Genomic DNA, 19,755 nt, shown 5'->3' with positions numbered 1-19,755 from the left:
GGGTATTTTGCATTTGTGAGTTTAAGGAAGCAAATGTGAGGGGCATCATTAGAATGACAAGGAATGCAATGCAGTCTTGTGCAACATTCCCAGGTCATCCCAGACCTACCTTGAGACTGGAGATTTTATCCAAGGTTATAGTTCTCTTCACCTCTCTTAGGACTGACTTCAGTTTCATCCCTGTTGGTCCTTGGTCTGGAAATTCTTGGATGCTCTCTAGCCTTGTGATCACTTCATTTCCTTCCTCCCACTTCTCATTTGTCTCCTACATATCCCTACTTCTCAGTCTTTTCATTTTCCTTTTCTCTCCTTGCTATTAACCTTATCAGAAATTCCTGTTTCTGTGGCAGAATTGGGAGCCGAAAGCATCAGTGCTTTTGGATGAGATGTGGTAAGAAAAGTTTCCCACTCTCAAACAACTCTGCTTCTGCCTTGTTGGAAAAAGTTGCAGAGCAAGCAAGGTCAACAGATGAGAAAAATATAAAAGGTCTAAAAGTGTCAAATTTATAACTCCAGGGGAATATAGATCCAAGTACTTCTCCTGATTCCATGTGTGGAATCTGCATGTGGTCTCTGAATTTCTGCAGTGGACGCAGATGGCATCAATGCAGGAATCTCAAAGTTTGTGAATGTTGAGCAGCAGGGTGGGAGAAGTGTGTTCCCAGCCAGCTTCACCCCTCTTTTTGAAGCAGAGCAGAGCCTGGACTCTTTTCGTGTGACCTATACTGTTTGCCTGGGTGATACCTCTGAACTATGACATTTTTTTGAGTGATTATCATATTTTTGTTAAGCTTCTATTTTTATTTTTTTTTTACTATTTACTCCTGACATAATTAATTTTTCAGAGTCTGATGCCAAATTTTTCCAGTTGCAAGCTATTAATAGACTGTAGATCATCAGCAGAGTTTGCCTATGAGAAGGGCATATTTATTCAATATAACAAGATAAATTCCAAAGACCTTGTTTGATTGTTTAGGCTTGTTGGTTTTTGTTGGGTTTTATTTTGGTTGGTTGGTTTTGTTTTTAAAGGTAGAAAAAGGATAAGTTCAAAATAATTCATCAAATCTGCAAACTATATGGTGATTAGTACAGATAATTTCAACTTTCCACACTTGTGGTGAGGTGGAAATTTTGTCTTTTTTTTTTTTTAGTGGGTGGATAGGTTTAGGACATTGTAGTGGATCTGTTAAAACACCTATCATGTTGCCAACATAAATAGTGTAAAAGGGTGATATTGAAAATTGTTTTACACCAGGGAGTCCTCACTAAGACAGAGCTTTCTAGCAAAGTGAGATTCTTCTGCTGGTGGTTCCTGGCCTGGGAGTGCAGACACCAGCATGGTCTGAGCACTGCAGAATTCTTTTAAACTTTTTAAACTTCTGCTGTGTCCAAATTCTGCAGTTTTTGTCCCCCCTTCTTCAACTGCTGTTCAAGGCATTTCAGTCAGGGGTCTGCAATGTGAGAGACCGGGGCAGGTTTGTCTGGAAGGACTGAAGTATCTGAGGGGAAAGAGCTTTTTGTTTCTTCTTTTTTATTCCTAATCCCTCGGGTTCAGCCAAATTCAATGAAATGGCAAAAGGGCTGATGGAATCCTGGTTTGTTATCCCACTGTGAATCCAAGGATAGTTCTCTTCCCCACAAGTAAGGCAGAGGAAATGGGAGCAACCTGTTAAGAGTTAAGAGTTGTGGAGTTAAGAGTTGTGGAGAAGCTGATCCTGCAGGTGCAGGGACAACTTTTTGTGCAAGAACGTGTGGTGACCAGAGCCTGAGAGGATAATTTGGAAAAAATTCAAAGGATTGCAATTTATTTTTCTTTTACGATCTCACCTCAGGCTCCTAATGCATGGGCACGGGGTGTGCAGGTGGGCGCTGGCGCGGGGCCCCTGTGAGGGGAGGCCGGGCAGCCCTGTGCCGGACAGAACCGGTTCCGGCTGGTTCTGCGGTTGCCTCAGGGCAGAGCTGAGCCCCTCAGTGAGGCTGATGGTGCCTCTGTGGAAAGCTGCTTGAGGAAGGGGCAAAATGGTGGCTGGGAGGGAGAGGGAAATGGTCTGAGAGATGAGAGGGAACTCAGGGATGGAGGAAGAAGAGGAAGAGGAAGGGGAAGAAGAAGAGGAAGAGGAAGGGCAAGAGGAAGGGGAAAGGCTCCGGGCACTGGGTCTCCTCACAGGAACCGCTCCAGAAGAGGTGGGCACGGCCTGAAGGAAGCTGCTGCCCTTGGGGGGACTTCACCCTGGAGGAGGAGGAGGAGGAAGACAAGGAGAAGGAAGAGGAGAAAGAGAAGGAGGAGGAGGAGGAGAGGAAGAGTGTGAGGAGGAAAGAGCCCCAGAGAGAAGCCATGAAGTACTGATTGGTATCCCCTATTCCCCATCCCTCTGTGCTGCGGGGCTGAGGGTGAGGGAGTGAAGCTGAGCCTGAGGTAAAGAGGGTGTGGGGTGGAGGAGGAGGACAGTGTGGTTTTAAATTTTTCTTTTCCTCACTGTTCAAATCTGTTTTAAATCTGTTTTGACTTTCCGAAGACAATTGTGTTTTGTGAGTGATCTCGCTGTCTTTATCTTGAACCACAAACTTTTCTCCTGCTGTGGTGTTGAGGCTGGGGATCGAGAGAGTTGAGCCCAAGGTCAACCTCTCAATTTAGTAGCCTCACATACCCATGTTCTGTGCCTTATTCAGAAGATGCAAAATTTAATGAAGAGGATTTTTGTGTAAATTCCTAGGAATGTTTGGCCACCCACGGTAAGGGTGAGGCCACAGCTTGAGTCCTGTGTCCAGTTCTGGGCCCCTCAGCTCAGGAAGGAGATTGAGGTGCTGGAGCAGGTCCAGAGAAGAGCAAGGAGGCTGGGAAGGGATCCAGCACAAGTGCTGTGAGGAAGGGCTGAGGGAGCTGGGGGTGTTGAGGCTGGAGAAGAGGAGGCTCAGGGGAGACCTCATCACTCTCTACAACTCCCTGAAAGGAGGTTGGAGCCAGGGGGGGGTCAGGCTCTCCTCCCAGGCATCCATCAGTCAGACAAGAGGCTTTGGCTTAAGCTCTTCCAGGGGAGGTTGAGGTTGGATATTAGGAAGAAATTCTTTCCAGAGTGGGTGATCAGGCATTGGAATGGGCTGAGGGGGTGGATTCTCCATCCCTGGAGTTTTTTTAAGAAGAGACTGGATGTGGCACTGAGTGCCATGGGCTGGGAAACATGGGGGGAATGGATTAAGGTTTGGGTTTGATGATCTCAGAGGTCCTTTCCAACCTGGCCAATTCTGTGAGATTTTGTCTGGTTTAAGACCAGTTACAGTTACTACGTAGTCAGGAAAAGCTTAGGTGTTACCAGGCAGTGAGGACATCTGAGGTTTTCTTTTTCCTTTAAAAACAGTAACTGAAAATAAAATTCTATACAATGAATTTAAACAATTATTCAGAGAGTTTTATATTAAGTAAAACTCCATTATCTTGGGTCTTACCGTAGTCTGTATCCACTGCTGAAGCTGTAGTGCAATTTTTAAAGATCCAATAGAAATGAAATCTAAAATCAAAATAGTGAGAATATGCAGGAAAGTAAAAAGTGTATGGAAGCAGTAATTCAAGAAGCAGGTAGGGAATATAGAACAGATTGTCTGCAGAAAAACATGCAAATATATTGTTAATAGATGTGAAAACCTGAAAAATTTACTTAGCAAGTAAAAGTTCATTGTGAAGATATTTTAATCATACAGTTGGTAGTTATATCAACAGTATTTTTTCTAATGTTTGGTACAAAACAAATCTACCAGACTCTGAGGAGGAATTTAAGGGGAAATCTCAAACCTTTGTACTTAAGAGACATTTTAAATTTTCCATGTAAAGGTAAACAGGGTTATTGACAGCTACTGTTTAAGTTAAAGTTCTGGTAATCCTTGGCTATACCCAAAGTGTAACTCATGCACTAAATCATAATCTTGGTAGTTAGTAAGAAATGTTGTTTGGCACTTCTGCTGTGTAGCCCTTTTGCAGTAGACCATGAGCTTGAATATTCTGAATATCTGTAGATCCATGAGCAATTCCAGTCATAAAGATTTTCTGGATATTTGAAACCACTTTGCTAGCAGAAGAGCTTTTAGAAATCCCAGGTTATGATGAGGAGAATATCAAGGACTCTACTGCTGCTGCCCAATTTGTAGAACTAGGTGCTGAGTTTGTGCATTTGGTTTGAGTGAAAATGTTCAAGCCCAAAGCTGTTTGTTTATCTCCCATTTCCCCATTTAACACAGTCAAAATCTCTTATCATCCTTCTGAAAATATGTGTTCCTAAGATTTGTCTATGAATTATAGTCACCCAAATATAAAGCTTCCTTGAAAGTTTTTCCCCTTATCTTGAGAGGCATTTCTTCCCACGATTTGTAAACAAGCCAAGAGCATAAAGGTGTTTGAAGTCTGTTCCCAAGCAGGTACTGATTATGTTTTTTCTTTTTTCTTTTCTTTCCTCCAGTGGATTTTGATGACTGCAAGGGTAATAATCAATTGAACTTCGAAGTTTCTAACCCAGACTTTAAAGTGGAACCTGATGGGTCTTTAGTTGCACTAAAGAATGTATCAGAAGCTGGCAGAGCCTTGTTTGTCCATGCACGGTCTGAGCATGCTGAGGATATGGCAGAAATTTTGATTGTTGGAGAAAATGAAAAGCATGGTGCATTAAAGGTAAGATAAATGCAAAGGACTGGAAGGAAGTGCCAAGGAGATGATGCTAGAATTTACATGTGGACTGTAAGCAGTTTTAACTTGTTAACAGAGAGATCAAAATCAATCTAGATATCACTGACATGTTTTAACACTCGGTTTCACTTAAAATCCAATTTTTCCTGGTTTGAAATGCTAAACATTCACAAAGAACTGGAAGAAATAAAAGATCCTGAGTATTCTAAATTGGCTGGTTCTTCTGGTGTATGTTGTGCCAGATAACCATAGTTTGGCCATAAATAAAAATTAAAAAATCAGTCTAAATGTGTAATTTGCATTTTACCAAACCTTCTTGTTTACTCCAAGTCTAAGAAGGTGAGAATTCTGTGCTGTGGAATTAAAATTTTCCTATAGGTTTGCTTATCTGATATTGTTCTGTGTTAAACCATATACACATGTGACACAAATGGCAACAAATGCTCACACTGCAACTCCACACACCAGTGCTTTCTGTTCCACTGAATGCCATGTTATTTCTTTTCCACTTCTGAATTTCAGCATGATACTTGACACTGTTGGGAGTGACAAAAGGAAATGTGAGAGAGGCCTCACTCTGTGTCATGGAATTTAGGAGGGAGGCAGGCAAGGCAGTGCCTTACTAGACAATTAAGCTTGGTACCTCTACAGACCTATAATTTCAGTGAAGCATAAAAAAGTCACAAAAATGATTGATCTATTGCTATATTTTGCTATTTAGATTTTCAGCTGCCAGCATTCTCATTATATTTCCAACAATAGTTTAGTATAAATTAAGTTTTCCATTTAAAAACCCCACAAACTTTAAGGGAAAGGTTGGACAAAATTCTGAAAGCCTTTGGCTGAAGAAAGGTTTTGATCTGCAGTCTATGCCTCATGCTGTGTGAATATAGATTTCAAGGAGGAGTGAAAGTACCAGAATGTGTAAACGCAGGGAGCTGATCAGAACATTTGAATGAATTTTAATTTTATTTAAATACACTGTTTCTTCACAAAGTTCAATTTTAACAGGGTTATCCTTGGAAAAGTCTCTTACATGGTGGAGTTGGTGTTTTAGGACTATGCACTGACAAATTCAGAGTGGGAAACCTGCACTTTAGCACTTGTCCTGTGTCTCAAACTAGCCAGGCATGCTCCTTCTGCTGCATTCACAAGAATGTTTAAATGATTTTGTTTCCAGTCCAGTTTCTGAAATTTTAGTAGTTTCAAAGTGGGGATTCTTATTCTCCAGACAGAAATTTCTGAAATGACAGAGGAGTTTCAGACATCTCTGACAGCAGGTCAGAGATGTAGTTAAATTTCAGGGGATTGATTTATGTGTGAAGGTCTGACTCTCTAAGAATCATATTCTGAAGTTTTATTCTGGTTTTCTTAGAGAAGCAGCCTTTCACTGCCAAATGCCTCATGTGGCCTGACTACTGCATTTGGTTCCAACCACTTGTGGTGTTTTAGAGAGGGAAAACCAGTCTACATCTGGCATATTCTGTCACTTGACCATCTCCACTCCTAGGTGGTTCCTAAAACAGTATCACAGCATCCTCTGCCTTAGTTTATCACTTCTTTATGGGCTTGGATATTCAGTTCATAACTGGAGGATTACACTTTTAGAATGGTGATCCTTGGTGTCTGCAGTGCCATTGGGAGTTACATGATGGAAATCATCCCTTTCTTCAAGGGAATATGAAGGTCTTTGGGGCTGGCTTTCCTACTCTGGCCTCAGTCAGCACTCTATGGCTGTTAAATCAATGTTTTTTACCAACTGCTTCAACTATTGTTTGCCTATTTTAAGAACAACACAGACAGTCTGGTCTTTCTGTTTGTCATACTTGAGAAGGCTATAACAGAAGGATATTACAGCATCCCATCTAAAGTGATTTTATGATAAATTTGAACTTAATCCTGTACTTTTGCAGTCTGAATGTGTCAGCACGGAAACAGCAGAACTGCTCCATCTGTTTATGCAAGGAGGCTTGGCTAAGAAACACTCAGATGGAGCTTTAGTAATTCAGCATAATTCTGTAGGGTTAAGATGAGCACATGCTAGAGCACTGCTTATCATTCAATGCTTAGAGAGCAGTACCTTGTTTAATTAGGGGATAAGTATTTCTTAAGTATTTCCCCACTGCCAGCAACTGCCATTTCTTTTCTGAAAGCATGTAACCTACATCTGTGAAATCCCATTGTTAATGTTCCTAATTGCAGATTCCCAACATTCTTGGAAATGACTGACAGCAATGGTTTCTAACCTGCTGACTGGCAGTCTGAGCCCAGGAGGAGATAGCATAATTCCTGAAACTTTGTGACTGCTACCCAAGATGAACATTGCAAATATTTAGAGGTGCAATCTGTAGTGTGCAGAAAAGCTTCTGGTATGGTGGTGGTGTAGGGGTGTGGTTCTTTCTTCCTGAAAGTGTGGGAAGATTCCAGTTGGCCTCACTGATTATGTGATTAACTTCACAAGCATAGCAGTCAGTGACTGCTAGAATCCCACTTACTATTTAACTCACTTTTTGAGCCTTGAAGGCCATGCTTTCTGTTTTGCTAGAAACATTAGATCTGCAGAAGCTGCACCTTTCTATCAGAGGGTGGCCATGACTACACCACCATCAGACAACTTGGGTTTTGCTCTCTGATCCCAGACTCTTTTGCAGGGTATGGTGATAGAAGAACATCACTGCTGCTTTTCCAGATGTCTGGATGTTACTGTAAAACACCTAAGCCCCTACAGATATGCATGAATTCTATTGAGAGAAAAAAATATCTTTAAAGCAGACTACATTTAGATTGATTTCAAAACCTTAGTTCACCTTTTCCTCCTGTAGTTTTGGCAAGGTATATTGGTTTCTATCTGTCTTCACAGAGGGGAATAATCACAAAAAAAGAAGTTACAGTCATTTCTGAGAGGCATATGGAATATAAATGCATGGAAGGGTTGCCAGGAGCCTATAGAAGGTGTAGCATTACAATGTGTCATCTTTTTGTGTAGTTATGTGTGTGCACACACCTGTACCCCCAAGTGATCAGGATGCTCAGTGAAGGAAATGAAGTTTGCTTGCATTCACCATGAAGTAGTGCTGGTGAGGCACATCTCTGCTCCTGCTCTGCTTTCCCCTATGTTTGCTAAATATCTTTTCACACAGTCAGGACTTGAGTGCTTGGTGTTATTAAAAAAAAAAAAAAAAAAAAAAGAAAAAAAAGATGTGGAATGTTTTGATTCACCCAGGATCCCCCAAATGAACTTTGGGTTCATTCTGAATAATTCATGGAATTGCTGAGGTTCAGATCACTAATGGAAAAATAAATCACTCTCAAACCCTACTTAGGAACAAACTCACTGAGTTGAGCTGGCAATAATTTATTTATTTTTAAAAAACTTATGTCCTACCCAATGCTTGGTCCCTAGGCTTTATTTTATGGAAACAGCAGGACAACCCAAAACTGGAAATTGCATCACAAATGAGTTTTTGGGAAAGACAGAAAGTGTAGCCAATCTTTTCTAGAGTCTCTTAACAGATTGTGAGTTGGAAAACAAGACAGCAAGCTGGGAACTGAACTGTGTCCTCCAAGGCAAAATAAAATGGTTGTAATTAATATACTTGTAGTACCCTGGGAGCTAAAAGCAAACCGTGGAAAACAGTCTTTCTCTACCTTTTTTATGTGTTGGTAAAATGCAGCTTTTAAAAATTTATTTTATTTTTTTTTATTCCTCCCTCCCCCCTCAGCAAAAGGAGTTATTTAGAGCCTTTATTTGTTACAGTATTGCAGACACAGGTTGGGGGTTTGGGGAGGAGAGAGATATCAAGAGTCTGGCACCAAAGCAGATAAGAGGACAGGCAGATACTCAGAAATTCCAGGCTAGTAGTAACTTCACTGCATGGTGCTCAGCAGTCCTCCATACAGAAGGATGAAATCATTAAACAGAAACTGTCAAACCCTCAGGACACTTTTCAGGCACTAGATGGAAAAGGAATCGGAGAAAGAGATAAGAGGGAGGAGCACACCCTGAGACAGCATGTTGTAGACAAAGAAAGTTTAAAATCTCCTCCAGCAGTAGCTCAGACTGAAGGAAATGAAGTTGCTCTGGTCCTGCTACTCTGCCCAGTCCACTTTGTAGAAGCTAGAGGTTACTCCTTCTATTTTTCCCTTTGTCAAAGAAATGCTTTTCCCAGTATCAGTACCCTGCTATATTTATTAAAGCAGGGATGGGAGAGGCTGTCTGGAGGGAAATTTCCCCAGCTGCCTTGCAGACCTGAATTCTGTTTCCTCCTAAACCACTGCCTGGATGTCTATGTTTATGCAGGCTTCTTAAGTCTGCCCCTCTGTTGCCTAAAGTATCAAACAGAAATAATGAATCTAAGCTTTGTGGATTTAAATGTTAGCATTTCTTGTTTGTGTCTTACTCTTTGCTTTATCCCTGCAGGGTAGAGATTGAAAATTTTATTCATATGAGATAAAAAATGCATAGAGCATTAAATCCTACATGTATGGCTTTCTGCCTTAGAATAGGTGATAAAGAATCAATAATCTTATTATGAATCTGGATTTGTGCAAGGAATTGTGTAGTTGAGTTTAGTCATCTAGCAGTTCAATAACTTTGTTGTAAAATAAGATCAGGAATCAAGCTCTCTGATACTGCAGGCAATCATTCCTATTAATGCATATTAACATTTTTAAAGTTTAGGGTAGAGTTCCAAATAGGCTGAAAATGGCTGTGAAAAAGTATGAATATGGACTCTAATGTGAGTTACTGACAAACAGGCTAGAAGACTTTCATATTATTAGATTTTGCATATAGCAGTTGCTGCAAAAAGCAATGATCTGCATAAATAAAATACCATGTTTTGCATTAAACTTTAAGGTACAAAATAGAGTAAGTCACAGGGGTACATCAGTATCTATGGTACACTTGTGAGTTACACTGATCAAAACAGTATGTAGAATACCATTTATTTCAGAGAAGCTGTGGAGATATTTTTCCTGTGGATATGAAAGTGTCCTTCAGCCATATAAAGATGGGTTTTCTTAAAGAGAAACAAAAGAAAATTCATCTTCTCACTTTTGTGTTCAGTCTGGCAGAAGGTGTAAGATAAGCACGTCCTCCTGCTAGCTGTTAAATGGTTAAAATGTTTCTACTTCTTTTATTTTTGTTCATTATCCCACTGTAAACACCTACTGACTTGGAACTGATGCATAAAAACCCGAGATACAAGTGATTTTAGAATTTAATACTTGTGTATTGATGGTATTTTGGTAAACTACTTTTCCCTGCTTTGATCACCAGTGAAAGGGTGCAATTTTTTATTTGTTTTTTTAAAGTCTGCAGTGCTACATTGCAGGTTTCACAGAATACATCTTAATTAATGTCAATGAAAGCAAGAGCTTGTTCTCATCAATGGGGCATTCTGCAGTATCTCTTAGCTGCCTTTTTGGCTATATTTTTATAAAAATCCTCTGTGCACACCACTTGCTGTTGGGAAAATAACAAAGAGCTCCTTTTATATTCAAAATCTCCTTAGCCATGGAAATAAGCTATTTTCCATAGATATTCCAGTCACCTCCTTGCACCTTTTATCCATCAGCCTGATCCAGAACCTGCTGAAATAATCAGATTCCAGCAGACTTTAGATCAAACCCTCATAGCAGGAGTTTTGTCTGACAGTGCTGTACGGACGTGACTCCTGTACCTCTCTGGGCTGTTTCTGAGTGACCCTGCAAGTCCCAGGGCAGCACACAGTGGGTATGATTTTTCATATATAGCCACATTCCCCCTGTTCCTCAGCTCAGCAGCACAGCCTCTTCTCTTTTGATAGGCTTGTGCTCTCCCTCAGGCCTGGGCTCTGCAGATTCCCACCACCAAAGAAATGCAGGTTTCATATATATTGGCTTTGGAGTTTGCTCTGACAAAGATCCATTTATCTGAGAATTATTTTGGTGCCAAGAGATGTGGCAGTTTCCATGGCAACCATTACATATTGTGTGGAATACCAGAGTAAATACTATAAAGAACATGAGCCACCGGTGGTTTTCATTAATTTAACGTTCCTTTTTTTGGGCAAAGGGTGTCTTGTAAGTTTATTCACTGTACAGAAAAATGCTTAGATCAAACGTGGGGGCTTAATTTTCCTTCTGTTTCCCTCAGTGTGCAGCTTCAGCATGTAAATGAGAAGTACTTGGTTATTTAAGGAGAGAAAAATGGTCATATAGACTGGAAACATGAATAATTGACTGTGAAACAAGAAGGTGTTAGCTTCTGTGCTTTTCTCTATGAGTAATCTGCATTCTGTTATTCAGATTTTAAGTGAGCTTGGGATCTATTTATCCAGGAAAAGGGACTTTGTGCTTTTTAGTAGCAAACAGAGCTAAGACAAGTACAGAATATGTTCAACAGTGATTCAAATGTGAAATGAGATGATGTTTGAAACAAATGCAAGCCTTGTTAATTTTTCCAAATTATTAACAGGCTAATGGGAAGTGACAGGCAAAAATATTCTAACATCTGAAACCATTATTCCTTAAAGCCCTGAACTACACTTAGACCTCTTAGTTAGTTCTCCCTGCAGCAACAGGTATCACCCATGGGACATTTCCACTATTGCTTCATGTACCTCTGGTGTAAACTTTTGAAGGTTTTTATAAAAGCTCAGAACCCAATGCAGTTCTGGAATGCAACCAATTTTATTCTCTTTTCTTTTAAAAACACATTTAGTTCTTATCCTTCATCCGGGAGACTTAATGTCAAAGCTCCCATAAATCTCAGTGGGAGAGATTATTCAGAGATTGCAGAAGTGTTTTACATGAACTAAAATTCACCCTGGCACAGAGTGCCAGGAAAGTACCTACTTAGCTCTTGCCCCTAAAGCATTTTTATGAGACTTTGAATGGTAGATGAGTTGTGTGAAGACATTTGGAATTGAATTAGATTCTTTTTATGATCTAGGATGCTAACTGCCTTTAATCCATTGAAAAAAATCCACTAAATTTTGTGTGAGAGTCATAAACTATCATGCATTGGCATATAATTTTTTTCAAAGTTGTTATTGTTCTGACTCCTGCCTGAAAGTATTCTGATGATATAGGGAAAACTATGCCAACCCTCTGCATTAATCTCCAGACTCTGATTGAATTGTGGGAAAATTTGTGCCAGAGGTGTGGGGAACATTTAAAGGAACTATTTGGAAAAGGTTTAAATTTAAAATTCATTGTAGCAAATGAGGGTATAAGTGGGAAAGCAACAGACAAAGCATGATTTAGTGGAACATTAAGCAAGATCATAAAGGATAAGTAGGTGTCTCTTAGGATATGTAATATCTTACAGGATGAGAGCCACTTTATAAATGAAAGATTATTAAAGTGTAACTATTAATTACACAGAGAAAGAATATGTGTGTGTGCATGTCAATGTACATACATCTATAAAAAGTGGTATTTTCATAGATATAATTATAGCTGATACTTATTTAATAATAATTTCTTACATCAGCATAGGAACAGTAATTTTTAAATGAGGCATTTGGGAAAAGGACCTGGTGAGCTCTATATGACATTAAAATTGCCACGACATCCTCGTGTCCTCCAATCCATTTGAGGTTATGGAAACATGAAGAACCTGTGGTATTTCTGACAAAGAAAAAAAATTGTTCATTTTTTCCACTCTTGTTCTCTCCTCTGGCATGCAGGAATGATGCAGTCAATAAAGGACAACTACTCCCATTTCACCAGTAATATCTCAGATTTATTAAGGAACAGAGAAAATTCCAAAAGGAGATCAAACTCAGTTGTGTTCAAAACTAAATTCAAAGTTCCTTTTTGTGTCAGAGACATAAAGAATTGCTGGTGTTTTCCCACTATAAGCTTTTCCATCAACTTCCAGAAACAAGGTGGATCTGAGAGAGAGTCATAGTGAGAGACATTATTCACATGAAAAGATGATTTTCTGAGTGAGAGTTGAACCATTTCTCTCCATCAGAGACATCAGTAATCATCCCTAATGGTTGCACCAATAGTTCCATGCTGGTTTTCACACACCTGAAGGAGCATTGATTATGGTTATTACAGAAACACGTATCTCAGCACACATCTTAAGCATTTAATGGAGCAGCACAGGATGAAATCTACATTTGTCCTCCTCCAAGAACTGATGCTGCCACTGCAAGGACAGATGGCTTCTTCTGGATCTAAAATTCTTTACTTGTTGATCATCACAGTTCCGTTGCTTTTAAAAGATTCCCCCACATCTTATTTTACAGCTAGTTTTCATAAGTAAATAGAACAACTTTGGAAAATGAAGAAATATTCAGGGTAAGAATGATGGAAATAAAGCTTAATAGAATTTGGTATCTCCATAATAAATGACTCTGCTAATGTTTACAGTCATCTCAGAGTCATTAATCATCCTGATCCCCATTTCTTATTCCATCACCAAATCAAGCTGAATAGACTTTGCATTAAGCAGTTGATCCATCTTAGAAAACATAGTTTTGCTGGTTTATAATAGTTCCCCCTCTTCCTGAAAGGGGTCCTAGGGATAGTGATGGCACAGGAAAAGAGTGGAGGGGCAACAGGTCAGTTGGAGCTGGTCAGTAGTCCTTTCATGTACAGTCATGGACTGCTCTAATACTTTTGGGTCCACTAAAATTCCTCAGTGTCCTTCATTACTATGGAGAAGAAAGATTCTTGTGTCAGGTAACTAGCAAACACATGTCCTAGTTGGAAAGGAGAGACTAAACTCTTACCTCTAGTTCCTTTGCAGTCTCACTAAGACTGTAGTTTGGTGAATTTTTCTGATGAGTTGGAATAGGTTTTTAAAAATGCTTTTAGTAGCTGTTCTGGTAACTGGTTTGATTCAAGTCACTGGCATGATCTTATTTAGTCAGCAACAGCTCAAACTACTGTGAACTGATATACTTCAATTTACCTGCAAGTCATAAATCCCTTGTGGTTGATAGGGTTCAATACTTATTGACCTATTTGTCATATGTTTTAACTCAGCAGGAAGCTTTTTGAGATAAGGAATAGACTATTATCCTTTTAAAATAAGAGCTGGATCTAGCTCTTGGTTCACCATCTTTCTGGTGGACTAAATGTAATCTTAGAGGCTTCCACTGCTTGAGGGTCCTGTTTTGCATCATCAATCAGAAATGGGTTAAATGCTGAACTTGATTTAAAGTCCATTTGTCTCTATAATGATTTTAATCACTCTGGAGTGCTACTGAATATTTTATGTGGCCAAGTGTCCTGCTCTACAGTTACTGTCAAGACTGTATCATGAACCATTGTGGGTTTTTTAAAATGGTATCTGTCAAACATGTTCTGACATGACTTGTGAATTCCCACAAAGAAATTTGAAGTGTTTTTTTTTTATGTGTGTGAACTTTGTCTTCAGGCTATTTATATCTCATGTAAGCTCAAATGACACGATTTTCTGGAGCATTAAGGACTTGGCTGATACGAAACAATACACAGAGTCAAGCATTTTCATATCCTCTTGATGTTTGCCCAGTGTCTTCTCAGAGTTACTGGCACAAGCATGCAAAATATATCCATAAGATGAAGATTCCATGATGATAATCTGCAAGCTCTTAAAACTAAAAAAAGACCCAATTTATTTGGGTTTAACTTTTTTAGATAACATTTGATGTTGTATGTTAACATGTTGAATCTGTGTAGGATTTTTTCTCTTTGATGGCTTTTTTTACAGTATTGATCACCATTATCTCTGTGTATTTACCCACTAATCACTGGTAAAAAAAAGTAACAGTACAAGTTTTTTGAGCTGATAAGGCCATTGAGGTCAGAAAAGTTTCTTATGCTTTGTATTGCCCCATAAACCAGGGATTAAGGTGGACACAAGGGGAAGTGATGTTAAAAGTTCAGTTTAAAAATCAAAAATTAAAACAGGGGAAGATTTTACTCTGAATTTGGCTCACATCTATAGCACTCAAACTCATTGCTGTTACATGTAAATGTGAGGTAAGGCTTGAAACTTGAAGTTACAGAGTTGATTTTAGGCATGATTGTTCACAAACCCGTGTAATTAATCTGTCATTAAAAAACATAGAAAGCACTACACCAAATATATTCTCCATTAAGTTAACAGGAGTCGTTCCACCAACTTTAATGAGCTTTGAATCTACTCATAAATCTGCGCTGAGGAGTGACCAAATCAACATTTATTTGAGGCTGACCTTGATGTTAATTGTTACTGCTTCCATGTTGTTTCACTGCCAGGAAAACTGGATGGATTAGTGGGACTATCATGTGGAATAGTTCTCTCCATTCGATGCAATTAACATCAAGTTGATATATGTACTATTACTTGTGCATAATATTAGGGGGCAGTCACAGGGTGCCAGTTACATTTTGTGTCTCTGAAACAGGAAAAAAATTTTTTTCAATTACTTTGAATGTTGTTTGTGTCTTCAGCTGAATCCTTGCAAAATTAATGCTTATTTGATGAAGTAGCTCTGTAGAGGATCTTGGAAGTTTCGAACTTATTCAGTGCCTTTTAATCCCAGATTTTGTGTGTAGACTATAATTACTTTTAAATTATATCTCAAATTTGTAAATACCATAAGGCAGATTCTGTTCAGCCCTATGATGTTTAATGAATTTAATATCTTTCAGAAAAGTTCAGTCATCTTTATCCCTAATGGAAAAGTTTCCTGCTTTAATATGTCATATTTAATTCAATTAGTGTAAAAATATGGGAAATATATTAGAAGAGTAAAAGGGACAGAGTTCCTTTCATATTTGTCTAATAAGCAGAAAAGCAGCTGGTTTACTTGAGGGACATAATTACTGTATCTTCTAGTTGTACAGAAATATGGGATAGTTAGAGGGTTTGGGGGGGGTTGGAGAAAGTATTTTGATTTTATTTAATGGCTTTCCCAGTTTCTTGTCACAGCTGGTAATTATTGTGTCTTTTCTTTTAGTCTCCACTCAGTGCATTAGGCTGTATTTAGGATCATGTTATTAATTGAAAATGTGTTTCAGAACAATTGTGAATTAGATAAGTCACTTGATTTAGACTTGGTCTTTAAAACTATAAAATGAGAATGTAAGGTGAGGGAAATTAATCTTTGCTCTTGACAATGGGAAGATAAGACTCAGTTTTCCAGTGTGAGGCTGGGTGTTTAGGGGAATTAAGAGGAAGCAAAAACAATTTTCATTTGCATTATTTCTCTTTCATTTTACTGTAGTGGTACAGGAGCACTGACAAAGATTGTGGCTTTTGAGACCTTGTTCAAACATGTAGTTAAAGATAGCATCTGTCCAAATAGCTTCCAGACAAACCAGTGGTTGAACTAAAGGAAAAAGGTGTTATAAAACTGACAATCTTCAATTTTATACTTCTCTGCTTCAGATTTTTCTGTATGAAATGGAGATACTCTGTAAGTCTATTAAAGGTAAGGTATTCAGACATAAGGAAATTGAGACCCTTTTGCAGGTGGAGACCTAACAACTTTGAAATTAAGGCTGTTAGGCTTTGCTGTTTGATTTAACTCCATTCCAAGCCATCTGCTTGGTGGGTTACATCTCAGCTCAACTTCAGAGGGCACATGCAATGGCTTCTTGGAGGTCTCTGTGGCCTGCAGCTTACTGGGTAGAGCTTCCTGACTGGGTTTGTCTCCAGGAAAGCAATAAGCAATTCAGAATATAAAACAGGATATACAGAACAGACCTTTGTCTTTACCTTTTGCTTGTCTGCAAGAAATTTCCTCTGGCCTTTGACACCCCACTATTATAATTTCACAGGACCATGGAGACTAATCTGTGGTTCCTTCTGCTAGTAGTGAAATGTGTGAAATATAGTTTTCAAAAATATCTGTGAAGTTGTGGTGTAATGCTAATACCATGTGGAACTCCCCTTAGTGGATGTCTCTTTCTCTCTAGATAATTATGGGTGTGCTACACAGCTTTTGTGCCTGCTATTCAACATGAATTATATATTTTTAAATGCTTCTCCCATTTATTAAGCTTGATGTCATTCTTAAGAATTCCTGAGAATAAAAATAGGGTTAAGTTTGTCTTGTTAATTTTTAACATTCTGTAATTTTTTTCATGGGACAACAACTAGCTTGGTTAATTTTTAATAGTTTTCTTATTCTAAAAATGGCATTCTAAGTATGTTTGTCCACCAGAAAATTTTAAATTCTCAATATTTCTATCTGATGCAGTGCTAAATGCAAACAAGGCTTCACAGTTGGTATTGATTTGCACATAATTTTTTCATTTCATTTTCCTATTCAAAAGTGCTAATCAGTGCTGACAAGTTAATGAGCTCCCCCTACAAATACACAGATAAGCCAAGGGAAAGGTTAGTGCCTGCCTTGTTCAAATTATAAAAGGTTTTCCTTAGGTGACCATTCCATCTTCACTAGAGGGAAACTGGGATGCTCTGTTCTTATAGGAACTGTCAACAAAGCAGACTGGCTGGAGAAGTGACATAGAGAGGGATATATATAGAAACCTTTTAGCAAGGGTAAATTCATTTATCCCAGTATGTTCAAGTATATTCAAGTGTATATTTACATGTGGAATGCACTTACTTAAAATGAAAGTCCCCTGAGTCCCAGGGCTCAGCATTCAGTAAGCATTCATAAAACTATGCTGGTATATATATGCTATATTTAAAGTAATTTCTTATATAAATTAATAGCTCTGCCCTGGAGATCAGGACAGTACAACTACCTCTCAGCAGTTTTATCACTAAACTTCTTTGTAAATCTTTTGCCACTGCTATGTTGTCAGCAGACCTATCTGCTATCTGAGGACTTTTTCCTTGGTGTTTGGGATGTTTTTTTCATATACAATTCCAGTGTCTGCTTTGCTCTTGTTAAACACACATAAATTAGTGAATCTGATGCTGTTGATTTTTCAGCTGCTGGGAGTTATGATCTGGCTAAATCTAGCTCAGCATCAGAAAGAGATGAAAATCCCAGGGTCTGTTGCTTGGTCCTGTAGATAGATTTTTGGCTGTACAACTTGAAGCTACTTCCAGAAAGGGAGAACTGTAAAACAGAGTAAAATTGAGCTCTACATAAACTGATCCCAATCTGTACTGTGTGCAAACCTGATGTACTTGCTCAGCTTGTAGAGGATTAAGAGCCTCTGGTACTCTTCTGTGGTGTAGATTTACTAAAACCTAATTCTCCACCACCTGGGATTTTCTCCTGGGCACTTTCTGCATTACCAGCAGTGATGCAGATAATCTGATCAGGGAATTTGACCACTGAAGTCACATGTGGGCTTTTGGAATTAAAGACTTGCTTTCTAAATGTTTGCAGGGGTTACAAGACCATGAAGAAGTGGAGTGATGGAAGAAAGAAAGGCTGTGCATGTTAGTTAGCTTGTGAAATAAATTTCTGTGGTAACCTTAAAAGGCAGGGAACAGTATGTTTCATACTTTCCATGATAATTTCACTTTTCAGAAGAACAGGGTGGAGATGGTTGTGGCATGTTGCCTGGAATTCCATAGGCACTTCTTGCCAGGAGTTGCCCTGGCAATGGGAATAAACTCTTGCCTGGAAGGAATACACTAACAGTCTCTGGGCCAACCATCTAAGTGGCATAAACAAATGTTTAAAACTGTGTTTTCAAAGTTATTCCTGTACACTATTAGAATCCTTCTCTGCTTCCCTGTAATGATGCTTCCAAAGTCAAGGTGCTCTTGTTTCTTGATGGTTTCTTGACTTCAGAGAGACCTACTTTTTCAGGAGGTGGGAGCTAGATGTGCAGCACAAGTAAATACTTTTTTCTCTCTCCTACCCCAAAATGAACAACTCAGAACACAACTAAGAAGCAGCAGCAGCATCAATAATATTTTTCAAGGATGCAAGGATGAGAGGTTGAAGAGTTTTTTTAAATTATTTTTTTCCCCAAATTATCATCCTGTTCTTACAATTGGATATACATGGTGATTGTTCTGATGGAGGATTCAGTTCTCTGCTGTTTTAGTACTGTTCATATTTTCCTGAAATGAGAAAAAGGTGAAATAACAAAAATATTGGTCTTTATTTCAAGATACAAGCTTCAAGAGCTTAAGATTTGAACTTTACTTAAATCTCTTGGAAAGCCTTGCAAAGCTATTATGCAGTCATATTTTTCATTTCAGCCATAGTTGGAAACTATGCTATCAACATAGCATAAAAATATTGGGTTTATGTTTCTATTTGTATTGCAAGAGTAAATAACTCTAAGGGCTTCTAACCTAAATTTGCAGGCTCCAGAAGCTTGTGATTATTCAAGATAAGCTTCACACAGCCTATAAAACCCCTGATGTTTCTGTAGTGCAAATGCAAACCTCCTTGTGTTTTTGAGGTGTAGCCATATCTGACATGAGCAGTGGGGTCATGTAGAGTCCTTGTTTTAAATGTAGTGCCAGTTTCTGTGCATTTCTTGTGTTTTCTTGGAGAGTTGAAATGTGTCTGTGGTATTCGTACACAGCTTTAATAACACAGAACTAATTTGTATCCCTTCATTATTTAATACCAAAACTGAAGTGCTAACAAATTAATCTGAAACTGCAGAGTTTGGCTGAAGTCTCATGCAGATCCTGTGGCTGGAGAGGGATGTGGCTTGGTGAGATGAGCATTGAGATGCTTGCCTGCTGATTCCTCTTCATTACCCAGATGTTGAGCTCTTCCCTGTACTTCACTGCTATAAAGATGCTTAATAGAACTGATAAATTGTATTTTCATGCTGTTCTCTGGACATTTTGCTTTAGAAGTACATACCAAGGTCTACCTTGGTGGCTCTTCACACTGGTTTTGCAGAGTCAGCTACAGGGGGCTGGCTTTGGATAATTTCCCTGCCAGTGAACACCTATTACCTCAAGGAAGAGAAAAAATAAATGGAATGTTTTGCCAGAATTAAAACATAATGAGATAAACTTGTGGCAGACATCATTGCTAGTAAAGAGCATTGAAATGTTAAGAAAAAAAGGGAGAGAGGTAAAAAAGTGGGAAATTAAGCCTCAGAAAAAAAAAAAAAGGAACAGAATGCAAAAAAAAAAAAAAAAAAAAAGTTATATCTATTCTTACAAATTATTCCAGCCCTTTCTCTCTGTTTTAGTTTCTCTGTGC

The 19,755-nt window shown here is 38.7% G+C and overlaps 1 protein-coding gene across 1 annotated transcript in view; it reads left to right on the top strand.

The window, feature by feature from the left end:
* Positions 1-19,755, top strand: part of CDH13 (cadherin 13) — a 402,793-nt gene that overhangs the window by 139,482 nt on the left and 243,556 nt on the right. Inside the window, exon 3 of the mRNA XM_071756616.1 lies at positions 4,449-4,657. Within this exon, the coding sequence (XP_071612717.1) occupies positions 4,449-4,657 (209 nt within the window). The remainder of the gene's footprint in view (positions 1-4,448; positions 4,658-19,755) is intronic.

Source organism: Heliangelus exortis, chromosome 13, assembly GCF_036169615.1.
Source record: "Heliangelus exortis chromosome 13, bHelExo1.hap1, whole genome shotgun sequence".
In the NCBI taxonomy this organism is placed as follows: Eukaryota; Metazoa; Chordata; class Aves; order Apodiformes; family Trochilidae; genus Heliangelus; species Heliangelus exortis.
Note: the sequence above shows the minus strand (reverse complement) of the source record. Positions and strands in the feature narration are given on the sequence as shown.